At 54.4% G+C, this 24,662-nt stretch overlaps 1 protein-coding gene across 1 annotated transcript; it reads left to right on the top strand.

Moving 5' to 3' along the window:
• Positions 1-4,102: 4,102 nt before the first annotated feature.
• On the top strand, positions 4,103-24,101 carry UCK2 (uridine-cytidine kinase 2). Its single transcript, XM_052801727.1, has 7 exons — positions 4,103-4,426; positions 14,837-14,996; positions 15,935-16,031; positions 16,890-17,032; positions 20,883-20,980; positions 23,038-23,086; positions 23,653-24,101. Exons 1-7 carry the CDS (start codon positions 4,160-4,162, stop codon positions 23,790-23,792), a joined length of 954 nt encoding a protein of 317 aa, XP_052657687.1. The 5' UTR covers positions 4,103-4,159; the 3' UTR covers positions 23,793-24,101.
• The last annotated feature ends 561 nt before the right edge of the window (positions 24,102-24,662 follow it).

Below are 24,662 nucleotides of genomic sequence, written 5' to 3' on the forward strand. Positions count from 1 at the left end.
CTCCCGCTGGCCTGGGGTAGTGTGGCCTGGTGCCGCCGTGCAGCCTGTAATGGTGGTGGGGGTCCGCGGGAACGGCGCTCTTCGGGCACCGGGACCGGGACCAGACGCCTTCCCTGCGGCCGGAGGGGCCGTCCTCCTGCCCCAGCACCCCCGAGACCCTCACACCTGGGCCTGGGGGTGCCCAGGCCTTGCGCAGGGCCTGGGGTGGGGTTCCTGCTGCCCGCACCACTCTCCCCGCGTCTTGCAGGGCCGTGGTGCCCCACACGGCTCCCTCTTGAGTCGCTCCGAGGCCCTTTCCAGGGGAAAACGCACGTGGCGCTTGCTTTTGTTGGCCATACCCCTCGCAGTCATGAAGGGGTTGGCTTGGAGCAGCCTTCCTGGTTTCTAAAATTGTGCCCTGGGTTAATTTGCCAATGGCATGAATGTCCTGTTAGTGCATAGCAGCAGGTGGCGTTTTCTGGGGTCAAATATTTATAAATACTGTTGCCTGCCCTTTACCAGGATGTGTTGCTGGCCCATGTGCTCCTCGTATGGCCAGCAGCGGAGTACTGCATTCAGTGATTCAAAGGGCTGGAAGCAGGGAAGTAAATTGTACATTGCTGCGCGTGCGTAAAATATTTGCAGATGGGATGGGACTAAGAAGGAACGCTAACGAGGACAGTGAAATAATGGCAAGGATTTAGCAGAGAGACTAATTGACTTTTATTGAGGCTCCGGCAGTTACACCTGGAGCAACAGAACTAGACCAAATCCACAAGTTGTAATGGGGTAAGGAGACCTAGAAAGCAGAAATACAGAAAAGGAAACAGGGCAGGCAGGGAAGGGCAGGTTTGTGCCTGTCCTTGCGGAACAGAGGAGTCTGCCATCAGTGAAGAGCGATGCCCTGTGGGATTACATGCGCAGAGCTGAGTGAAAAATAAGGAAGGTAAAAAGCCCCACCATCACCCTTAAACGCTCCATTCAGAAAGACAGGGACAAAACCGTTGTTCAGAGAAAGCAGCACAAGTAATAAGTGAGGGTGTGAGATTAGACAGCAAACAAATCCTCTGGAGCCTGGTGACATTTGCATACAAGGAAACATGAAAACCACATGTGTGCAGGTGACTTGTGCAATGAGTCAGGCATTACTGAAAGTTGCAGCTAAGGACCCTCTGTGCCCCAAGGAAGGTTCCAGCGTTGCCTCCAGGCACGGGGAGCTTTCTGCAGCGTTGGGGGAGAACTGAGAGTAGAACCTGGCAGTAAGCAACGGGAGTCCAATGGGAGTGAGAGCCACCAGGGAGACAGGGATGAAATTAAGGGTGGATATTTCAGTTTAGGGTGTGCGGCAGGAAGATATTAAGAGCTGATGATGTGGCAGGACCCATGATAATATTCTATGCCCTGCTGTGTGCCACCTCATGCACTTTGCTGTGCTATATGCCATCCTCCACCCTCTCTCCCTCTCTTTAGAGCTCCCTGGCTTTACTGGCTGTGAGATGTATCAGTATCAATCAAGGCAATATTTGGAAATAGTTTCTCTGATACCAATATGGGAAACGATTCCCACGATATCAGTTATCAACACTGAACATGGTCTTTCACAGAACACTTGTGCGGCAGAAGCCAGGCTAGGAGGAGATGGTCAATGACATGAACCTCTTTCCTCTCTAGTGTCTGTGCTTTGAGCTGGAGGTAGAGGTGACACGGGCTCTTTGTAATTTCATGCCGTCATTTTGAATCACACCAGGATCCTTATCAGCAGGTTTTTTTCAGACAACAGAAGGCATATTACTCTCAATGGCATTTCCTTTTTAAAACAGCATTCTGTGCTTTGATCAACGTGTAAAGGACAGATGAAGAGTTGGGTGCAGTTTGAGTCGACCTAACAAGCCTGAGATATAAGAAAAAGGAAAGCATTTGCATGATACATAGCTCTGGATGCATGAGCTAGGGACCAGTGCAGTCTAAAAACATTCTAGACACAGCAGAGGTAATATTTATAGAGGTAACCTTGAAACCAGATTAGAGAGAGACATGTCCAAACACATTTCATATACAGAAGTCTCCAGACTTAAACCGAACAAAAGATTAAGTTGCTTTGCACGGTATGTTAGTGACCGGCAGCTAAGATGAAGAGTGTGTAAAATTCTCAGATAAGTTTTGAGGAAAGATGCCATCTAAAACTAACTGGGACTTGGATTTGATTCACTTCCAGTTTACAGCCCTGGCCTGGTTTTGAAAGAGCCGTTAATCTGATCTTGCAAATTCTCCTTGTGTTCTGTATAAATAAGCCCTGAATATCCTTAGCTCGTACCCCTCGAGGGCCCGTCAAGAGGCATTCACTTATCCTTCCCTCTACAAGTGTGTCTGCTCCTGCCACGTGTCAAGCGTCTGGTTTAGAAGGGGAACTGGTGATGAAATGCCACAATGGGCATCCTGCAGAGATGCTCAGCTCTGAGGTGGACGAACAGCACAGTCCAAAACAGCTTCAGCACAGCAGAGGTTTTGATCTGCCTCCAAGCAGGGCAGCAGAGAGTCTGGCAGCAGTGAGCCTCTCTTGAGAACCAAATAACCCGGAGGTCACAACACGCTGAGGGGGTTTTGCCATTCAGATATGGGTGTGTTGGTGTGGGGGTAAGAAAGAAGAGCTGTGAATAGCTGCTGGGGCCCGGCGGTGTGCGCAGGAGCCGTGCCCACAGTCAGCGCTTGGAAACTGGCATGAGGCCGTGGGAATCCGCTGGAATTCATCCCCGCAGGAAGTTCTCGTCCGCATATAGCACTTCCTCCCCTGGCACTGGCCGTGCGCAGTGCCATGCTCCAATGCCACAAGCCGCAGTCCGCGGGGGCACGGCTGGAGGAGAATTGGGAGCGGTGGGAAGAGAGGGGCCATGCTTTCCCAAGAAGATCCTTTCTCACATCCTGCATGATGAGGGCTGGGACGTGGGACCCATCTGGCAAACATTTCCACACCTGTTTCGCTGTATTGAAGTGTGAAGTTAAAAACCTTGCTGAAGCTTATGGTCCTGTGAACAGGGGCAGGAGGAACCTTAGGGCATTGCTTAAGCCATCTCCTGCCCCAACGCAGGATCGACTTTACTAAAAACTTTTTATACGGGAGCTTGCCTAGTGCATTTTTTTTAAATCCTCAGGAATGGAGAGTCCTTACTCTCCCTAAACAACCTATTCCAGGCCTTAACCATTCTCACACTTAGAAAATGTCCCTGAATGTCTATCCTGAATTGCCCTTGTTGCAATTTGAGCTGGCAACATTTTGTTCCAATCCCCATGGGTAAGAGAAATGTATTCCCTTCCTGTTTGTGGCAGCCTTTTATGTATTTGGAAACGGTTATCATGTGTCCCCGCAGCCGTCTCTTCCCCAGACTAAACACACACAGTTTAGCGCAAAGCCAGACCTCAAGGTGTTCCCGAGACCCCACTGGAGACTCTCCATCAGGTCTTACCTTTCTTGAAACACGGTACCCAGTGGCATTGGTACCTGGCAGAGGGTTAGCTACCGCATCCTACCTACGTTTATAAGTCCCGGTGGGATGTTTGCCTTTTTCACAGCAGCAGGGCATTGGCATTGACTCTTTGATCCACTGTACTCCTGGATCTTTATCTGTAAAAGGGCTGGCTAGCCAGCAGGTTCCCATCTTGCATTTTCACGGATAATTACCCCAACCTAAGTACAGTACTTGGCACTTGCCCGCGTGGACTTGCACCCTACATTTTGCTGAGCCTTTTTCCATTTTGTCAAGAGCATTTTGACTTTGAATCCTGGCCTCCAGAGCGCTCGCGGCTCCTCCCGGACGGGTCCCATTTGCCAAAGACATAAGCGTAGTTTTTCTTCCTGGTTTGGGGCCGTTAATAAGCGTTCCTAAGTTCTCACGGACCAGGGCCCGGGTGGGGGACATACAACGGGGGTCCTGTTGGGGACCACCTTGGTGTGGTCCCAGCGCTCGCCGGGGGCTGATGGCGAGTGGGCGGCAGGACTCATCGGGCAGAGGGGCAAACCAAGCCGGCGGGGAGAGGGAGCGAGGGCCGGTGCACCGGGTGGTCGCATCACCTTTGTCCCCGGGCGGGGGAAGGCGGCGGCGAGGTGCGGGCCCATGTGGCCGCCGTGCCGTGCCGTTCTGCGCCGTTCTGCGGCGCGCAGCCCGCCGGCAGGCTGGGCCGGAGCATGTGCAGCTGCAGCAGGCACCTGGCAGGGAGCCGCAGCGCCGGGGATGTGAACCAGGCGGGGAGGAAGGCCCTTGACTCATCAGATAAATCCAGCCCCGCACGGAGAGCGAAGGCGGAGGAGGCGAGGCGGCGGCGCTGCTGCTGCTGCTGCTGTGAGCAGGGGAGGATGGCGGGGGACAGCGAGCAGAGGCTGGAGGAGCACGGGCAGCCCAGCGGCGGCGAGCCCTTCCTCATCGGGGTCAGCGGCGGCACGGCCAGCGGCAAGGTGCGGGGGGCTTCGCGGCGGGGTCCGGGGGCAGCGCCGGTGGGGTGGGATGGCGCGAAGGGGAGCTCCGCGGCGCAGCCTTCTCCCCCCCACACTCCCCTCCCCTCCCCGCGCCTCCCGCCGGGCGCGGCGGCCACATGGCAGCACGGCGGCTCCGAGCGGCCGCCCCGCCACGTGCAGCTGCCCCGGGGCCCCGCCGGGCCGGGGGAGGCGGCGGCGGGGTCGGGCGGGCTCGCTCACCGCCCCGGCGGTGCACGCTACGGCCCGGGGATGGACGAGCCGGCGGCGGCGAGAGCGGGGCCGCCGAGGCCTCTGCCCGGGCGGCGGCTGCGGGAGCTCGGCGGCCGGCAGCCCCGGGGACGCGTGGAGGGAGGGGGGTGTGAGGTGGGTGCAGGTTTTACCCCGCTCCGGCTGGGACCCTGCTCCCCTCCGCCTCGCCGCGGGGCGGGGGGGGGGCGGGCGGGCTGCCGGAGGGCAGCGGGCAGGGCTGGGGGCTGCGCGGGGCTTGGGCGGCCCCGGCCCGGCCGGGATGCAGGCGGCATCCCCCCTGCAAAATCCTCGCTCCCGTGGCTTTAATGAGCGCTTCCCCTCCGTCACCCTTTCACTTGCAGTGTCCCCAAGGGCTGCTCGCCCCGCAGCAGACCCGTAGGGCGCGCTGGGTGCGATGCGATTATTTAATTTTTTTTTTTTTTTAAATGGTGTCGGTCGTGCATGGGGGTGCCCTTTTCTGGCCAACTTTGGGGTAGCAGGAGTGGAAATTCTGCAGTAAATGCTGACTCACAGCGGCAGAACGACCTCCTTGCTGCGCCCGGGAGGGGATGGTCCTTGGCAGCGGCAGGTAGGAGCGGGGCGGAGGGCTGCGGGGCCAGCCGCGCTGGGGAGAGCCGCTCCGGCCGGGGTTAATGCGGGTTTTCTCTGGAGGGCTGCTACACCCAAACTACAGCGCAGGGCAACTTCGGCAACGTTATGGCTCCCCCCCAGTTATTTCATACGGTGGGTTTTTCTTTATTTGTTTAACCTGAGGTAGGTTGCTTTCTATCTTAATATGAAAAGAAAAATTACTTGGTTTTCTTGTTTAAGAGCAGTAAAACCAGATCCACAGCTAATCAGCCCTCCTATGCAGGGCAGCACAAGACATTCTACCTGCATTTTTAAGAGGTGTTTCAGAGACCATTCATAGATTTGGAAGTAGCAATACCTTTGAAATATTTCGTGTTAAGGAAGCTGAATGTGGGCCACCACAGGAGGAAGATAGAGCCTTGTATCTCTGGGTTGATTTGTGTTTGGAGGGGGGCCCCTTTTTCTCTTGAAAGGATGGCATTAACCAACTGCTGTACCTCAGCCCATAATAACAGTGTTTTAAGAATGCATCTCTGAGTACCCTATTGATTCTTGGACTGCTGTTGCTACTGCAAGGGGGAAAAATCCAGATATAACAGGGGAGGGATGGTGAGAGAGGATGCAATCTCCTCCACTGGGAACCAAAGCTGGATTGTTCCTGCAGTACAGCTCCTGGTGACTCAAACGCACTCGGTTTGTCTGCTCTCTGATGCGTGGGTCTGCCTCTCTAGCTGTCCCAACAGCATCGTGTCTGGCGCTGCTGAACTGTTATGTCTCTGAACACTGTGTCTCTGGCCCACAAGGTAAAAGCAGTGATTACAGTACAATATGCCACAGTTGTTCTCAACTTCAAAGTGAAAATGCTTAGGCAGGCTGCCGTAGAAAAAAATAGGGAAATGGTTCTTTCTAGCGAGGGAGATATACTGACTGGCTTTTCCTGTCTCTCAGCTTTGATTTCCCCCCCTCCGGTGACTGCTGGCTGCTAAAAACCTCTGTGCAGTGCTGCCCGTTGAAGGGAATCCAGTAGATCAGTACAAAGTTTGTGGGAAAAGACTGCAAGAAATATGCTGGCAAAAAAAGCTTGCTCGAGGAGAAGTAGTAGGAAAAAAGGACCTGGGGCTTGTGCACACAGACCCTCAAATTCACATTTGTTGCAGCTGCAAGGCAGGGGTGCAGCAGGGTTGTCCCCATCCGGCTAGTGACAGTGCCTGGTGCCAGGTGATGCTGAGTGCCTCAGCATGCACCAGGAAAGTAGTGGTGGGGCTGGTGTGGTTTGCTCAGCTAAGGGCTTGCCTGCAGCTAAAATCCAGCCCATGGTCTGCTGTGCCCGTGTGCTGGCGCTGGGTGAAAACAAAATGCTCCTAGAGGGAAAGCAAAGCAGGCACCTTTCCCACTGGGAAAGCGACAAAGCTATCCGACTCGCCTTCACGCCAATTGAGGGTTGTTGTCATAACACACCCCTTTGGCAGCACACCAGTCTGAAGATAACGGAGGGCATTTGCCTTCCAAGGGCCCCCCCCAGCTCCTCCCACTGCTGATGGGGGGAAAAAGGCTCCACAGTCCCCCCCTATCCCTCTTGATGTACCAGCACAGTCAGGCTGTGGAAGGAAGGGATCCTGTTTGTAGCTTGCCATGACTTGTTGTGTCGTGTGGTGCCCTGGGGAAGCTGGCATCCGAAGTGGCCAGCCTTCCCCAAAGAGCTGGGGGGAGTGTTTGGCTGGTATTTCTTAAAGGCAGACTGGTGAGAACTCAAATTCAAAGGCTGACTGCTGTTCCCTAGTGAGCGAAAGAGGCTTGAGTAACTTTTTGTACTCAATAGGAGGTAGAAACCTGAGCACTCTCCTGGTTTTCGATCTTAAAGGAAATCTGGACTGTGTTGGGAGCAAAAGTGGGGAGCCGCAGAGGTCCTGGGCAGGCTGTGACGCTGCAGCCTGTATGAGGGCAGTGCCAGCTGCATGGTAGCTGTTTTGTGTTGGCTCAGCTGGGACACGCTCTTCACAAAAGCTTGCTGGGAGGCAGCATTTCTCTCACTGTCCCCCAAAATCCAACCACTGTGCAGCCTGGGCAAAGTTTGCTGCAGTCTCCTGATGTGGAGGAGATGACATGGCATTAAGACCTGCTCCTGTGTCAAAGCTGGAGAGGACTGCAACTGCCTTATTTACTCAGAGGGATTCCCAAGGCTGGTTGTAGCCTTTTCTTTCATCCTATATGCTTTCAAGTGCCTTGCTCAAGTTCTTGTTACCTTCTTATACCCATGGTCTTTGTGCTAACAGCTTTTTCCCTCCCTCCCACAAGAGATTCCTGACTACCAAGGACTGCAGCATGCAAGGCAGGCAGCCAGGCTGCGGGCTGGAGGAAAGTTCAGCAAACTGACTACTGAGATGAGCTGGAAAGTGTTGGGATACCTCCTTAAGCGCTTCACGTGTCCTCACTTCAGCTTAGCTCCTGGGACCTTGCAGCTCTGCTGGCTGGAGTGGCTCACTCCATCTGGTGCTGGGGTGGTTGCAGGGGTGGGGAGAGCTCTTCGAACTCAGGCTGAAGCATTAATTGCTTGTCCCCACGTGCTGCAAAGTGAGATGCTGATTGCTACCTTCCAACAGGAGGTTGTAAGAAAAGATGGATTTACAAAGGGCTGAAAGCTTTTGTTGGCTGCCCAGCCCCCAAACTAGTGAGGGCTGAATATGGGTACCACTGTGGCCCAGTGGCTGCATCATTTGGATCTTGAGTTAGCACATAACATTGGAAATGTCTGTTTGAACATGCAGACTGAGAGTTTCCAGGCTGCAGAGCACCAAAATTGCAGTGTGTTTTCAGCCGGATGTATTCTTCACTGTTAATCCATTAGACACTTCTGCTTTAAACACCAAAAATGCTGTCTGAGGCTGAGCTGGCTGCCTAGAGGAGTCAGCTAGCCAGGAGGCTGAAGAAGGCTGGTATTACCCAGCCAGGGTGGGACAGCCAGTGTGTTGGTCCTCAGGGAAGCAGTGGCCCCAGCTGCAGTGCATCTCTGCATGAGGCAGTTCCCTCTCCACATGGGGCTTCTTGCATGATAGAGCTCAGTCCCCTACACTAGCAAGGCCTGAGGTCCCCCACAGCAGCCTGTTGGTCACTGCCACCATGTCACCACCTGGATGCCAGGCAAAGAAACCCAGGGGAGAGCCGTGGGAGGGGGACTAGCAGGGATTGCAGTAGTCCTGTGTGGGTTCAGCACCATTTCCTGGTGACGCTTGTTCTGTGGCTGGCAGGAACCCTGAATCACAAGGTCTGACTTGTTAAACGCTGGTGTCAACGTGTGCTAGAGACTCGTCAAACTTTCTACTAGAACATTATTCTGTGCCAGCCCCTGATCAGACTGATACACAGGACGTTTTGATGGGTCAGCCCTTTCCTGTTACTGATTGAATATGTGTGAGTTTGTTATGGAGCCTGCTTACCATAGTCCTGTGGGCTCAGCCAGCTCCAGGCTGTGGAGTTTGCAGCAGAGGCTTGAGAAGAATATCCTGTGTCCAAAACTGGTGGATTGGGAGGGATTGTGTTAGGGGGTTTGCTTCCCTCTCTGCGTGTAATCTGTGTTCAGATCCTGTGTGTTTGTGTGTGCCTGTTTATGCTCCAGCCCGGGACTGCTGACCATGTGTGCAGCATCCCAGGGTGAGTGAACAGAAACCTGGCTATCCCAGTCCTGGACTGGTTGGCTTGTGGCTCACAAAGGGAAAGGCAGGAATGGTGAACCTGCCTGGGAAAGCTCTGGGTGGAGGCTCAGGCTTTTGGTACAAGAATAGCAAGTTTCCAGTCCCAGTGCTGCCATACGGATGTGCTCCATTAGGACTGGAAAGGATTGCGTGGGTCATGAACTAGCTCTCTGCAGTCACAGGCAGACATTTAATAGATGCTCTGGGACCCTTCCCAATTTGGTATCTGTTCTGTGTGCCACCCCAGTCCACCAAACACTTCCTAATACTCTATAATTAACATAACCTTACAAAAAGAGACCAAAATTGTAACTAGTGTGCTGGAGGAGATAAGCTGGACGGAAGGGCAGCATTACCATGGCTCCTGATTTCAGGGACCCAGTTGAGTAAAAGTCCCCTGTGATGCCTGGAAAGGGAACCATGCTACAGGGGACATCAGAGAAACGCAACAGGGACCCAGTGGTCCCTGATGTGACCTTAGGGAAGATCCTGCCAGATCCCAAACTGGAGACTGTTTTATCCACAGGCATGTGATGAGGATACCCCAATCAGGCTCCTGCCAATGCAAAGCCATTGACAGCCTCTGCCAAGCCTGCTCACATCCAGATCCTACAGGAGGGGGGTTATGGCAGTGGTGTCCCTAGATACAACCTCTGGGCTTCTCTCCCTGGTGGGAAGTGGGATGTGACCGCTGCAGTCTGTCCTTGCTCCTGGCTGTACCATTTGTTGTGGGCCAAGGGCATTGCTTTCTTGGGGAGGACTGTCCTCGTGGTGAGCAGTGTCTTGGCTCAGAGCGAGCAGCCTGCAGCAGTGGTGGGAGTCTGTGCCTCTCTTCCTTCCACACTGGAGCCCAGCACGTGCCTCTCTTGGTAGGTCTTGCTTCTGGCACAGCCCTTGTCCCTTTAGCTGCTCCTGAGGGGACTGGCAGCTTCAGTATTTATTTAGTGCTGGAATCACTTTATCTGGCATAAGTCCCTTTTGCTAGGTGTCTAGTCTAGAGTCCTTGGGAAGATGGGAGGTCCTCCATGCTGCTGTATTGGGAGCCTAGCGAGCAGCTCGGTGTAGATGTCCTTCTGCAGTGCCAGGCTCCCTGGGGAGGGATGGACTGCTCTCAGCAAGTGGGTTTTAGCATATCAATATGCACAAGGTTTATGGATTCCTCCTAGCCCAGGACGGGCCTTACTAGCCAGGGGCAGAAGTACCCATACTGCCCTGTCTGCCGCAGCAAACATGGGGCTGAAAGCATCAGCTGTGTCCTGCCTGGTACCTTCACATGATGGTTAACTGTAGCACTGTCCATCAGCTTTGTCTCTAATACCTGTCTGAAGTTGGAATTCACTGGCTGATCAGAGCTACCCAAGAGGGATTGTGGGATAATCTGCATAATAATATTGGGGAATTAGTTAACTCCTGAAGAATATCTGAGCAGCTGGCTATAGGCCATGAGTGAATGTGAATTAAATATGTAATGTAATTAATATCTTTCAAATAAATGTCAGGGGTAGGGCTCCAAACACCCATTCATTGAGTTTCTTCCCTTGTGCACCACCTCTCTCCTTTTGGGAAAATATGCTGGAGTTCTTCCCCAGGTGCCCTCTGCATCTTCCCCTCCCAGCAGAATAAAGCTGTACTTCTTCCTTAAACACTGGTTATTTGTGTGCTTGGTTCAGAGGAGGAATCCTGCAAGGGGAGCTGCAGCTGCTTCTGTTCAAGAATAACATCTCTGAGTTTGCTTCTTGTGCTGTGATGTGCAGATACCTCCCTGTCAACCGTCTGTGTGTGGTGTGGGTTGGTTTGCACAGCTTTCCCAGGGAGCAGCTCAAGCACAAAATCTGGGGGAGTGTAGCTCAGTGGGTCGCAGCCAGTTTGCTCAAACCTGGAGCTGAGTTCCCCTTGCAGCTTGTGGAAGGTCATGAACAATAGCAGAGAGCCCGGGGCTCCCTGCCTGCATGCTTGGAAAGTCCTGCATCGGTTTCATGTGGCTAACATGGGAAAGGTCTGCTTGGCAACCATGGAGGCTCAGAGGCTGCTGTGTCCTGTCTATATTTAGTTTTAAACAAGTTCTGGAGGAGGGGAAGGCTTTTGCTTGAGAAAGCCTCCTGTTGCCAGGAGTGCGCTGCGGCTGAATCACCATCAGTGTTTGCTTTAGGTCATGGCGAGGTGTGTGGACAATGGAGGTCTGGGGAAGGGGCTGAGCAGAGGCAAGGAGCCCTGTCATGCCTCTCATCTTCCTGTAGATGAGATGTGTCACACAGGGCAGAGCTAGGGATGAGGCTCAAATCCCAGGGTTTCCGTATTGGGATTCATCTATAGCATCATGTCATCTTCCTCAAGTCATCCTCCATTTGCCTCTGCAGTCCTGGGCTTCTCAGAGAAGAAACAATTGTCATCTTCTCTGCTGGGAGAAGCAGTTAGGAATTGGCAAAGGAAGGAATTTGAGCCCAGGTTGTCCCTTCAAGTGGGTGCCAAGTGCATCTGTCAGCACCATGTGTCCCCTGGGTTACCATGCATCCAGGCTGGTTGCACCCTGGCACAGTACTTCACAGTCATGCTTTGGTCTTGGTCTTTCTGGGCATCTGCAGGCCTCCCCAGAGCCTAACTACTATAATTTCCAGTTATTAGTGGATTTTTCACATTTCTGATTAATATCAGTCACGTGCATGTATGCAGTGCTGGTTTAGGAAAGGGGGTTTAAGCAGGGGACATGCGTCATTCATTTGGAGGGACGCTTCCTGAGGCTGGGAGTTTCTGTTCCCACTGCATAGGGGAATTTGTAACCTCTGTGTTTCTGGTTTTTCTTCCTCCTTAACATAGGGTGTTTATCAACCAAGGGGAAAAACTGCCTGTCCAGCTGTAGGAGGTATTCAGACTGGCATCAGAGAATGCCCCTCATGAACCGTTCTTGTTTCCATCACAAATGATCTTGAGGAAAGGAAAAACCTTCTTCACTTAGACCTTGCCAAGGTTTGCTGCCCCAGTAAAGCAAGCTGAATGCAACCCTTGGGTTGGAGGAACATGCCATGTTCTCCACTGTCCCTGTGTCCTGCTGCACTTATGCAGGTATAATGTGTGAGCAGTGCAGTGGCCCACACCTGCGGGACCAAGGTGACAGGTGTGCCTTTTCCTAGAACCCAGAGGTGACATTCCTGCCCACCTGGGCAACATGGTATGCTGAACCTGAGCTCAGTCCTGAGAGCAGGATGTCCTTGTGATCATCCTTCTCCACCACTTCTGATAGCTCTCCAAAGCCCACCAGAGAAAAGGGAAGGGTCCGTAGCATCTGCCTGGATGCTTTTGCAAGAGGCACTTGCCACCCCAGAGCATTGGATGGTAAATGCAGCCAGGATATGCTCCAATCCTCATCCTGGGCCCAGGTGGGAGAACGTGTTCTGGTCTCCAGCTGCTGAAGGCTACTTTCTCCTTGGGTTTTTCTCACCATCAGGTGTCTCAAGTTGTGGGGTATGGAACAGGAGGGTGATTTTCAGAGCTGATGGGGACTCTTTTCTCAGCTTTCCAGGATCAGTAGACCAGAGATTAGTGTGCGTAAGGCAGAAGAAAGACTGACAGGAACTGTCTGATGCCCTCAAATTATTTTATTGTCTATCTACATGCTGAGGTCCAAGGGGAGAGTGTGAAGGCAACTGTTGTGTTCCTTTCACTGATCCAGAGTAAAGCAGCCCTACTCCCTCTCCTGGGCTGGGGAAAGCTGTTTCTGGTGCAGATCCATGTGGACCCTGCTGATCTACAGGCTGGAGGTCTCTCTGGGTGGCTGTGCTGGGAGGTGGTTTACTCCTAACTGCAAAGAGCCTGGGAAGTTTGGTGTCCTTGGCAGCTGTGGCCAAGGCTGAACCCTGCTGCGCTGCATCTCCTCGCTGCACAGGCAGCACGGGAAGGCAGCAGCGTCTGGGGGAGAGAGCAGGGAGGAAAAGTGGAGGAGAGGCACTGTGTGCGCCCTGTTTTTGTGAAACCTATGGGATACAGCTGGATAAGCAATAGGGCTGAACCATGCTGGAGAAGTATGTGGGGAGTGGGAAAACAGAGGAAACAGAGAATGGGCTCTGGCTTTGTGTCTGCGCCTGCTGAAGGGTGAGTGACTGGCACAGATTTGAAGTGCTTTGTTCTGGGTGGTAGCAGCTTGCTGCAGGGCAGGACTGCCGACGTGGCTTGGGAAGCACAACTTGCCAGCCATGAGAGGCAGGAGAAGAAGGTGGGATGCTCAGGGAGACCCCATCCCTGACCTGAAACCCAAACTTGTGCCCAGGGCCACAAGGACTGCTGTCAGGCAGCCCAAGCCAGTTTGCTCTGCAGCAGTGCTGTGTGCGGAGGCTCTCCAGCTGGGCTGGGGCTGACTCACAGCGCAGCCAAGTCAGGTCAGCCTGGCCTGGAGGGGAAGAGACAGTCTCTGGGGACGGGAATGCCGTCAAATCTTCCAGCTTCTCCGGCAAACAGCCTTGCCCTCTGCCTGCTGGGGTGACCTCCTCTGCCAGGCATGTGTTCCCCTCCCTGTCCCTCTCACCACTGTTTTCAGCTCTGTATCTGGAGGTTGCCAGCCAGGTACAGAGCAGGTGGTTGAGCCAGCAGGGAGGTGGGAGCATGGAAAGAACCACGGGCAGGCTGTGGGAGGCAGGCTGGAGCAAGCAAACCTCTCTTTGCAAAGCAGAGCGCTCAGTGAGGAGTATTTGTGGTAACTGAGGCCAGGATCAGCTCAGCTGGGCATCTGCAGCAAGCATGATTCGCAGGAGACAAAGCAGCTTAGTTTGGCACCAGGAGCACCCGCTTCTCCCTGAACAGTGGATGCAGCGGGGCAGGAGCGGGGCTGATGGATATGGCTCCTGCAGGCAGCAGCGCACTCCCCCGCCGGCTTGACCTTGGCTTTCGCTGGCTGGGGCAGGCGTGCCAGCTGCCAGTTAGTGATGCAGTTAACGCCGCTGTGCTGTGCAGCGGCCAAGGACTCGTATGACTAAGGAGAAGGGACTGAAGCAGGCGTTGGGATTTGTCCCCCAAGCTGTACTCTGATTCAAGTCATGATGGTGGGGTCTGGCATGACCCTCGGCTGTGCAGCTGGTGCCTGCTGCAGTGCCAGCAGAGAGTCGATGCTGGCCACCGGCACCCAGCCCGCTCCATGTGGTGTGTGAGGTGCCGATCCCTGTGCCAGCAGTGCTTGTGGGGACCTTGTACCAGCAGCCAGAGCCACGTGGCTCTTCAGCCGCTGGCTCTGCAGTGCCCTTAGCCTCTCTGTGCCAAGAAGCACCAGGATATGCTTGCGGCTGCTCCTCCCAGCCCTGGCAGCTGTGGCAGGCATCGCTGATAAAGTCCCAGGGCTCTCTTCCCAGTGTCTTTTCATCCTGGGCTTTGTTTAGGGTATGAAAACAACCTGGCTCTCCCTCTCTGAGGGCGCTCTCCCTCCCTGCCCATGATGTGGTGGGGTTTCTGGGCTGGACCAGAGCTGGGGGAACCAAGGCACTGAGGCCGCCTCCCAGGGAGGAGGCTCAGCCCTGGTACCACACGCAGCTCTGCTCCCTGCGGAGCTGCTGGGCAGGCTGGAGCTGGCCACGGGGGCCCTGGGGATGCAGCTGAACCCAGGCAGCAGCCAGCTGGTTTCTTGCTGCCATTTGTGCCCAGAATAGGAGCTGTGGGCAGGCCATAGGGATGGAGAAGAGGAAGGCAGGGAGCAAGCTTGGTGCTGCTTTCACACTGAAGGGCCCCATGGTGATGCCTCTGGAGCACTTTTCCCTCAGTGGCTGTGCCACTGTTAGCATCTGTTAGATCCAGCAAGCAGTGCCCCATGCACCCAGGAATGGCTGTTACCTGTGGACATCCTCCCTGTGTGGCTCAGACACCACTCGCTGCTGACTTGCCTCCTTTGCTGTTCCTTTCCCAGTCCTCAGTATGCTCCAAGATCGTCCAGCTGCTGGGCCAGAACGAGGTGGACTACCGCCAGAAGCAGGTGGTGATCGTGAGTCAAGACAGCTTCTACAGGGTCCTCACCTCAGAGCAGAAATCCAAAGCACTCAAAGGCCAGTTCAATTTTGACCACCCAGGTGAATGGAGAACAGCACCAGGGCTCTGCCATGCAGTGGGGGGTGAGGGCTGGAGTGGGACCCCCTGTTCCACCAGTGGAGAGCCTTGCATGGACACTGGGACTCTGTCTCCTCATGGGGCAGGAGCGGGTGGCTTAGTTAAGCTCTTGTGGAGCAGGGTGCATCCCTGGCAAGCCACCTGTGTCCCCTGCAGTACAGCCTCTGTCTCTCTTGGGAGAGAAACTGCCTCAGGTGGAGGGTTTGGGATGAGAAAGGGCAGGTTGTGAACCCTCAAACTCCTTAAGACGCTCCTCTTCTCCCTGCAAAAGCATCCCCCAGTTTGAAAACCTTTCTGGTGCAGCTGGGTCGGGACCAGGGAGATCTGGCCTGTCACAGCCCCCTGGAGCCAGCAGCTCTGTGTCCCTCATTCAAGGAGGGAACCGTCTTGTGCAGCTGCTCTGCAAACCCCTCTACCGAGGGGGCTGTGCCCTGTTGCTACAACAGGGGCTCTTTGGACTGTCTCCGGGCTTGGTGGGGAAATTCCAGAGCTGCTGTCCCTTCGTCCCCACGAGGACAATGACTGGAGGCAGTGAGCACCGATCAAACAGAGCCCTGTCTGTCCAGTGACTCGAGACTGAAACACTGCTGCAGTCTCTCCAAGGGCTGGAGCCCTGGAGGAAGATGCCTTCCCGAGCCTGGGCTGTCAGCATCACCATACAAGGGCAGTATTGATCTCTGCAGGCCAGATCCCAGGCTGGTGCAAAGCAGTGAAACCCCGGGGGTTCCAGGAGAGCTGGGCCTTGCTATGCCTATGGGGACATGCAGGGCTTTCCTCCCAAGTCTGTGTGCCTGTCTGTCCCCAGTGCAGGGTGCCAGTGGCTCTGGCTGGGCTAAGCTCAGTGTCTGGTGGGTGGGAGAGGTTGCAAGGCTGCCTCGGGTAATGTTTCCTCTCTCCTCAGATGCCTTTGACAATGAGCTGATCGTGAAAACGCTCAAAGAGATCACGGAAGGGAAGACGGTCCAGATTCCTGTCTATGACTTTGTCTCCCACTCCAGGTCTAACAGCTGCTCCTGCCTTGCTGTGCCTCTGCTAACGCCCTGCGGCGCAGTACCTGCCAGCCCAAACCGCCTGTCCCTCCACTTGCACCACTCTTAGGCGCCTAACGTGCCAACTGAAAGTTTCAATCCTAACTATGCCAGACCCCTTGGTTAGAGGATCCAGTGCAGATACAGGCACAGTCTGAGGGTCTGGAAAGCTGTGCAGCCATGCAGTGGCATCCAGCAACATACAGGCATCAGTGGAGGGGGGGTTATGGCCCCCCTTTTCTTCCCCCATCCACACTTCCTCCCCCCATAAACTCTGTGTTTGCAGCTTTAACAAGTTTTCCAGGCTCAAATGGCCTGGCACTGCCAGGAAAGGAGGAGGATGACAGTTCTTGCTCCTGTAACTCTTCCCTTGCATGTGTTTGGCTTGTTTTTGCATGCTTGTGTTGGTCATGGATGGTGTGACCCTGCTCCATTTCCCACAGAAGTGCTGCAGTGTCAGGGGAGTGCTGCCTGGTTCCCAGGGGAGCAGAGTTGGCCCTTGCAGGTTCCCATGGGTCAAGCCCCATACATAGGCTTTCTGGGCTTTACAGCTTGGCACATAACACTTGCAAGCAGCAGCTGGCCAAGGTGGGGGGACAAGGGCTAGTCTGCTTCCTGCTCTGCTGTTTGTCCTTCTAGGAAGCGTACGTATGCCTTGGATTCCCTTCACCGCGGTGGGGTAGGTCTGCTCTCTCCTTGGTTGCCCCCCTGGTGCAGCAGTGATGTCCCAGGGTTGGAGCAGTGCCTAGGAGCACCGCTGTTTCCCCCCACCTCTTCTTGGCTTGTTTCCCACCATCAGCATATTCTGACTCTCCTTCCCTCTGCTAGGAAAGAGGAGACGGTGACTGTCTACCCTGCCGACGTGGTGCTCTTTGAAGGCATCCTGGCCTTCTACAGCCAGGAGGTGCGGGATCTCTTCCGCATGAAGCTGTTTGTGGACACGGATGCAGACACTCGGCTGTCCCGCAGAGGTGAGGCCTGAACATGCCTTGTGCAGCAGGGACAGAAATGTTACTTAACTGATCTGGGAAGCTGGTTGCAGAGGCAGGTGACAGTGACCAGAGCAGAACTGGAATTGGCGCAAAGTTGTGCTGCTGCTAGCAAAGAGCCAGGGAGTTTTTCCTCCCCAGTGCAGAATGTCACATAGGGCAGCTTATGGCAGTGGAGAGCACCTTGCTCCATGTCTCTTAGGATTCAGTGGGGTTTTTGCTACCTTGTCTGGGATTCCTCCTTTGATGCATGCAGCAGTGTGACTACTGAGCATGCTGTGTTCCCACATGACCCTGTGGCACCAGCCCTGTGCCATCAGCTGAATGGCAGCTACTGACAGTCAGCAGGTACCAGCAGGGGAAGGGTGCAATGGGTAAGGCAAAGCATCTCGACAGTTCAATCAGAAGGCAGTGCCTGATGGATCTGCTCAGGACTTGGAGTATAGGTGTGCTCTGAGGATGGCATTTGGGTGTGAGGGTGTCCATTGTGGATGGTGCGGATAAGGAGTCTGGTTGTACCTCTTGGTCTGTGCAAGCACAGCCAGCACAGCGTGGAGCCTCTTTGTGGTACTTGGCACTGGATGGCTTCGGGGACAAAGAGCCCTAGAAACCAGAATATCCCTCTCTAGGACTCCCCATGTCCAGCTGGCTTGGCTGTGGGTTGCCAGCTGACATAGGAGGGACTCCAGCTCTGCAGGGTCTGCATGGCTTGAGATGCCATTCATTTCAAAGCAGCCTTTAGGATTGGGGTCACTGATGTAGCACCTGAGCCTCCTGGATGATTAAGAAAGCCTTTGGGGACTCTTGGGGCAGAATTCAGTTCTACCCCTACTGTTCTACTGTCCCTACCCCTGCCTGGCTCTGACAGCCTTCATAGGGTGTCTGGGGATGCAGATGGTGACTTAGAGGAGAGGTCCTGTCCAGACCTCTGTGTCTCAGTGCATCAGCCTGGGACTGCTCGTGTGCATGGGACCGTTCCACGCTGCGACAGAACTGGTCTTGCCTGCCCTCCTGCTGTCAGATGGATACACAGCCTCCTCCTCTGTTGGAATGTCATCAGTGCTGATTAAAATCTCCTTTTTATGCATCCTTCTTGACCCTGCCCACTGTTCTTGCATGACTCATCCAGGGAGGTGACAGCACAGTCATTGCAGGGAGATGTATTAGCAGGTCACAGATTTGCATCTGCAAGATCCTGCAATGTGAGCCTTATCCCTTAAGCAGACTGTGCTGTGCAAGAACTTGGGTTCACACCCAGCCATGGGGTAGAATACATTTTTGGCAGTGCCTTGTATCAGCTGTCTAAAGGCAAGGCGTTGCCTTGTGCATTTGCAGTGCCGCATGACTGTGTGTGCATCCCTATCATACTCTGGAGTGTGTGGTTCAGTCCCTTCGGACTTAGTACAGAACTGTGAGCTCAGAGCTTGAGAACTGGTTGAGATCCCATTGACTAAGAACCAAGACCATCCAGCTGCCAACCGCAATACACAGCTAAACCCTGTTGTGCTGCAGCTGTTGAACGGAGTCCTGAGCCGCGTGGGCCCAGGCCATTCTTGGGGTATTTCTCCCACCCACCATCAATCGCTAAAGCCTTGCAAAGGGGTAGCTAGGCTGGTTGAGGTGCTGGTGTCTCCTACTTAGGGCAACTCATCAGCCTCCTGATAGGGAGCTGACCATTTGGCAGTCTCCTGGCCTGTGGTCAGGAGTTGGTAGGACCACTGCAGCAGTAAATCTGTTTACTGTATGTCTCCCTGGCATTTCTGGGAAAGGAGAGCCTGTGTGTGAGGTGCTGAAGGTACAATCATGTCCCTGGAATGTAGCTGGAGGCAGCTTGTAGCAAAAGTCAGGATCTTGCATTGTGACATGGCCCTGAGTCATCTTGCTCTCCCAAAAGTCCTGAAGAGTTGCAGCAATGGGCTTCCCAGCTGAGCAGCAGTGGGAGATGAGGTTCCTGGAAATGTAGCTGACAGCTCAGTTAATCAATAGTGCTGGGGTTCAGTACATGCAACTCACGCTGTCCCCATCTCAGCACCTCTCCCAAGAAAAATGCTGCTACCAGAGTGCAAGGGGCAAGGTCTGTCAGGTGCCTCAAACAGCCTGATCCATGCAAAGCTTATTCTGGCTGAGGTCCCTCGCTGCCCTGTCCTCGGCCAGCTTCTGTAAAACAAAGACCAAGTCAGGTGTCACGTGCGTGTTTCGGGACTAATTTGAGTGATGTCTGCCTGCTGGCTCTGGATGGGTGCAGATCTGTCCTTGGGACATTTTCCTGCCCTGCAAGTAGAGGGTGATACCTCCAGATAGGGTGTGTGGTCTTAGTCTGGGTTGCTGGGACTCATTGCTTTGGGGCCAGGTACAAGACAGTGGGTGCTTGACTCGTGTTTGTGTGTGGGGTGATTGCCCTGCTGTGGTCTGCCCTGGGAGCAGGCAAGAGAGTTTTGCCCTGTCAGGACCAGCCCCTGCAGCCTGGGCACTCACCCCGTGCAGCTCGCAGGCCTCCTGCATGCCATCCCAGGCCGGGTGTGCTGTAAATACACCCTCGCTGTGCTCTGTCCCCACCCCAGAGCAGCCAACAAACAGGGTGTGGGACCTGGGAAAGAAAAGTCTCTCTGTTTTATTTTCCTTGCCTGTTTTTCTGTATTGTTTGAGCTGGGGCTTGCTCCTGCTCTCTGAAGAAGGCATGGAGCTGGCTAGAGCAGCCTGGGCCAGACTGAGCCATTCCTGGAACAGGCAGGGAGCTGGGACAAATCCTGCTGCCTGCCCCTTCTTCCCCCCATCGCCTCCCCTGCACGGGACTGCGAAAGGGCATGCTGCGAAGCTGCTGGCTGAGGGCAAACAGAGCTGCGGGGATGGTGCCAAACCAGCACTGGGAGAACAGCACTGTCCTGGCCCTGCAAGCACACGGGCAGTGGCTGCCGAGCAGGTCATGCAGGCTGGCAGTGCTCTGGCTTGGCTCTGCTTGGCATGGGGAGAAAGCTCACTCTGAATGCAGTGCCAGGTGCTAGCATGCTGGGGAGAAGCCAGCCAGCCAGCCCCTTGGGGAGAGCCAAGAGCTGTCTGCTCAGCCACAGGGCTGTTTTGGCTCTTACCCGTAGATTGAATTCCTGCTGAACTGGGGCACTTGTCCACGCTGAAGTGGCTTTGGACTGGAGATGGCAATGGCCCAAATACCTCATGCAAACTGGGTGCAAGGCCTGAACGGCAGAACAAGCAGGAGGCCAGCTTGCTCTCCTGCCTCCTGGCTTCCTCCTGAGCTGATCTCCTCCAAGCATCTCCTCAGCCTCTGGTTGTGGGAGCCTGCTTTGCCTTTCCATCCCACTCAGCTGGGGACAGCACAAGGAGCCTGGCAGAGCTGGGTAGGTGGGTGACTTTAACTCTCATCACCTCTGCAGACCTGAGTTAAACTGCGCCTTAATGTGTGTATGGGTGAACCGCATTGCTTTTCTGTTCTTGGGCACCTCTGCACTGGGATAACTGAGAGAAAGCCCCATCCTTAGGCCAAGGGCTAGGCAGAGTGACAGGAGGGATGCGAGGGTTGAGGCTGGGAACAGTCAGGACTGGGGACAGCTGGAATGTGCTTGCAGAGCTGAGAAGGGAGGGAGGCCAAGAAAAGCCCTTGGTCAGGTCAGCCAGCCCCTGGTTCCTGGGAAAGCTTGGAAGCGGGTTAAAAGCATGTAGCTGGGCTGGGGTGTGCTGGGACATGTGGGCAGCAGCTTCCAGGAACAGAGACCTCAGGCAAAATACCCAGGTGGCTGGCCAAAGGCTGTACTGAAGGGAAGGGGGAGGGAGTGATTCATGTCTCAGCTCCTGACTGTGCCTTGCGTCTTCCCCATAGTGCTACGAGACATCAGTGAGCGAGGCAGGGACCTCGAGCAGATCTTATCTCAGTACATCACCTTCGTCAAGCCTGCCTTCGAGGAGTTCTGTTTGCCAGTAAGTAAGGGGAGTGACACCCACGGGGTCTGCCAAAAATGCCTCATACCCTGCCCAGTTCCTCAGAAAGGAGCATTTAGTGCCCCAGAACTCAGGTCAGCCTGCCTTGCCTTGCTCCCTCCCTGCAGGCACTGGCGAAAATGGGGGTGCTAGTGCTGGCCGGGCAGAGTGAGATGGGGACTATTTATACGGCCACTGCCTTCCTGGTGAGGTCACCTTCCCCTATGGGAAGGCCGACATGGCAAGAGAAACCCTTCCCTGCACAGAGTCTGACAAACCAACACCAGGCAGCTCAGCAGATGGCAGCCCTGGAGGGAAGATCCTTGGCTGCATGTAGCCGGAGGAGAGATCCCTGCCCCCAGGCAGTGTCTGCTGTGTCTGCCTCCTGTTTTGAGCTGTCTTGCCTGCCCTTTTCACCCTGCAGTGCTGCTGGCTTCTTGCTGGCTGGATGCTTGGGAGAGCAGGGGAGCTTCTTCCTTCACTCTGTGGTGTGGGATGTGGCCTTGCAGATTGCATTTCCTGGCTGGTGAGAGGCCAAGGTGTAGAGTAGACAGACCTTGCTCGGGGCCAGGGTTGCAAGGTCTTCCTCGAGAAAGGAAGCTACTTTGGGAGCTGATAACAGAGGCAAGGCTCCCTAGCAAACAGGGACTTTGCATGTGGGAGACCACTGCGGTCCTGCAGAACTTGCAGGCGAAATAGTACGTTTGCAGGACTAGCCATTGCATACCTCTCCTGGCTGTCATGGAGAGGAGCCCATGCCTTGGTTCTCAAGGCTTTTCAAGCAGATGTAGTTATATGAGGAATTTCTTCTAATTCTGGAAGAACTGAGCCAGCAGAGTCCTGCAACCTGGGAACTGCTGGCCAGCACCACAGGCAGGAATTGAACCTGTGCCTCCAGCCTCAGGAACATCTCTGTGCCTGTCTGTGTGGCCAGCTCTGCCCTTTCCCATAAGAGGGGCTGATTCTTTCTGTGGTACAAGATGTTTTCCTGGTTTCTGGGCAGCACCCTTTTCTCTGTCTCACTTGGTTGTGGCTCTGGGGACCGAGGTCCAATTCCAGTGTTATCCCAGAAAGTCTTTTCCTGATAGGCAGGTCCAGCTTGGTGGCTCCCTTCCTTGCAAGTCCCCAGCAAGGTAAATCCGCAGCTTTGCAAAGCAGCAGATGCTGCATCAGTCTCTTCTGTTGAAGAGTCTGTAGGAGAATGAAATGTGAAACAAGGAGGGTAGAAAACAACTGCTTTGTCCCTACCCACCAGCTTTGCAGTGGTCTGCTCCCACTTCCAATGTGCTGGTGCACTCAGCTGCAGAGCAATTGCATGTGGGTGTTGGGCAGGCTCAGCACCCACTATTGACTCCTAAATCAGCTCTGGGTCAGCTGGTCCAGCACTGAAATGGTCCAGCATGTCCTGGTGATTTTTGATATGGCTGGAAGCACCTGGAGGTGTCAGATGACACCCTTCACCCAGCAGGCTGGTTTGTTTACTGCTGGTAGAGCTTGGCTGTCAGGAAGCTGATCAGCTGTAAAAGCTGACACAAAAAGGGGAGGAAACTAAGACTGGCACCTGCAGGTGAAAATGGGTCAGGACTGGTGTCCCGAATCAGACCTTTTTTGCAAGCGATGCTCACAGAAAATTCTCCCTGCAGCCCAAGCAGATCATATGGCTGTACCCTGCATGTCTACACAGCCCAGGCATGCCAACTCTTGCTCTTGTACCAAGTCTGGCTGGATTCAGGGAGGAGGTTGTTCCCAAAAGCATCAGCTGCTGGAGTCTTGCGATCATGAGGCTTTTTAATTTCAGGTTTTGTTAGGATATCTCTTACTGCCTCTTACTGGAATCTGTATGAGCTCCTGAAGATGGAGTAAAGATGCAAAGCATGGCCCTCAAAACACAGAGCAGAAGACAAATAAGAGCATCCAAAATGTATTATCAACAATGACATACCTCCTATGGGGTTTGGGTTTGGTGAGGGGAAGGACCTGCCCCAGGAAACAGGAACAGTACCCCAGCCTGGTGGCTTTCCACTTTCCCCATAACGCAGTGCTTTCTCTCCTCCCAGACCAAGAAGTATGCTGACGTGATCATTCCCAGAGGAGCAGATAATGAAGGTGAGTGGACCCAGACCCTGCCATTACATCCTGGAGCCAACTTTGGGCTGTTGCGGTTGCGGCAGAGTTACGTAGGAGGTAGCAGGACCTGCCATGGACGTGACTCAAGCCACTGCCACCCGAGAGAGCACTGTTACTACACACATGCTGAGATGAGCCTCTCCCCTTTGCTGCTGCCTGGAGCATTAGTGACTGGGAGTTTGTGCTCCTCTGATAAAGCCTGGGAGCCCATCTATGTGCAGTGCTTCCAGGCAAACTCCTGGTTCATCCCACACAAAGGGAAATGTGCTTCTCCAAGGCCAGATGTGCAACTGGGACAGCCAGGTCTCTTCCTGGCTGGAATCAGCCTGACCATACTGGCTTGAGGGCTGTGCTCAGCTGGGGCAGAGGGATGAAGTCCCAGCAGGGCAGCTTCTCCCTGCAGGGCTGCAGCTCCCCACCACATGATAGGAGAGGATAGGAGCAGGGGAGACAGCAGGGTCATCGTCTCTGGCTTGGCTCTAGTTTATCTGCAGTGATCCTAATGCAATCTCTCCCCCATGTCTTTCCCTCCCTTTTGCTCACAGTGGCCATAAATCTGATAGTGCAGCACATCCAGGACATTCTTAACGGAGGACTCAGCAAACGCCAGAGCAACGGCTACCTGAATGGCTACACTCCTCCTCGGCAGCGGCAGCCCTCAGAGTCCAGCAGCCGGCCTCACTGACCCCAGGCGGCAGGCGTGAGGCTGGGGGCAGAGGGCGCTCAGGCCCTGCCACTGCCCTTCTGTACATACTGTCCGTTCATTCCCCCCTTATCTATTTAAGAAACCAGACGGAGACGAATGCCTTTAATTTTGTATGTTGGAAATGCTGAATGAGAAGCAGCCGGCTGCTCGGGAGCCTGGACCGCCCACAGCTCCTGGCCTTGCTCAGTAACTCCTCCAGCACGGAACCGGCTATAAATCTCTATAAATATAGAATTGCTCTATTTTTGTGTAAATGCAGAATAACGTAAAATTACTTGCCATAAGGTATTTGCCAGGCTCAGTGTTGCTGGGAGGGGGCTGGGAAGAGGGTCCTGAGAGATGTTGGTGTCAGGATCTTCACCTCAAAGGTGGTAAGGAAGGAAGAGCATTCAACAGCTGATTTAGTATCACAGTGGTCTCCATCCCAGGGAAGGGATGGGCTGTGGTGGAGGTGGCAGCTTGAGTGTGGCATGGATTTTGTGACTGGGGTGGGGTTGCCTCCTCCTGCCATTGCTATTCAGGTCTGAGCAGCCTGGTTTTCTGGCAGGCACTGCACAGTGCCACTGGGAGTTGGGAGAATGGTGTGTAATACCTCCCCTGATTGTCTCTGCACCTCCAGGTCTCAGTCCCTCAACAGCATCCCTTTCTGTGTCTGACACCCCTTCCCACCACAGGTGGGGGTCAGCAAGGACCTGGTAGGTGATACTGGGTATGTGATTATATAAACATAGCAGCTGGCATCTATTGGCAGTCTCACTGCCTGGCTTGGGTGGGGAGCCCCTCTGGTGCTCAGTGGCCCTGTGTGTGGTGGGACTCCTAGCTGAGCCTTTGGCTCAACCCTAAGCCTGG

Source organism: Harpia harpyja, chromosome 11, assembly GCF_026419915.1.
Source record: "Harpia harpyja isolate bHarHar1 chromosome 11, bHarHar1 primary haplotype, whole genome shotgun sequence".
NCBI lineage: Eukaryota > Metazoa > Chordata > Aves > Accipitriformes > Accipitridae > Harpia > Harpia harpyja.

Coding starts and splice junctions, on each gene's coding strand:
- UCK2 (XM_052801727.1), top strand. CDS start 4,160: ATGTGCAGCTGCAGCAGGCACCTGGCAGGGAGCCGCAGCGCCGGGGAT. Junction 17,033..20,882: donor CACTCGGCTGTCCCGCAGAG/GTGAGGCCTGAA, acceptor TCTTCCCCATAG/TGCTACGAGACATCAGTGAG. Junction 23,087..23,652: donor CAGAGGAGCAGATAATGAAG/GTGAGTGGACCC, acceptor TTTTGCTCACAG/TGGCCATAAATCTGATAGTG.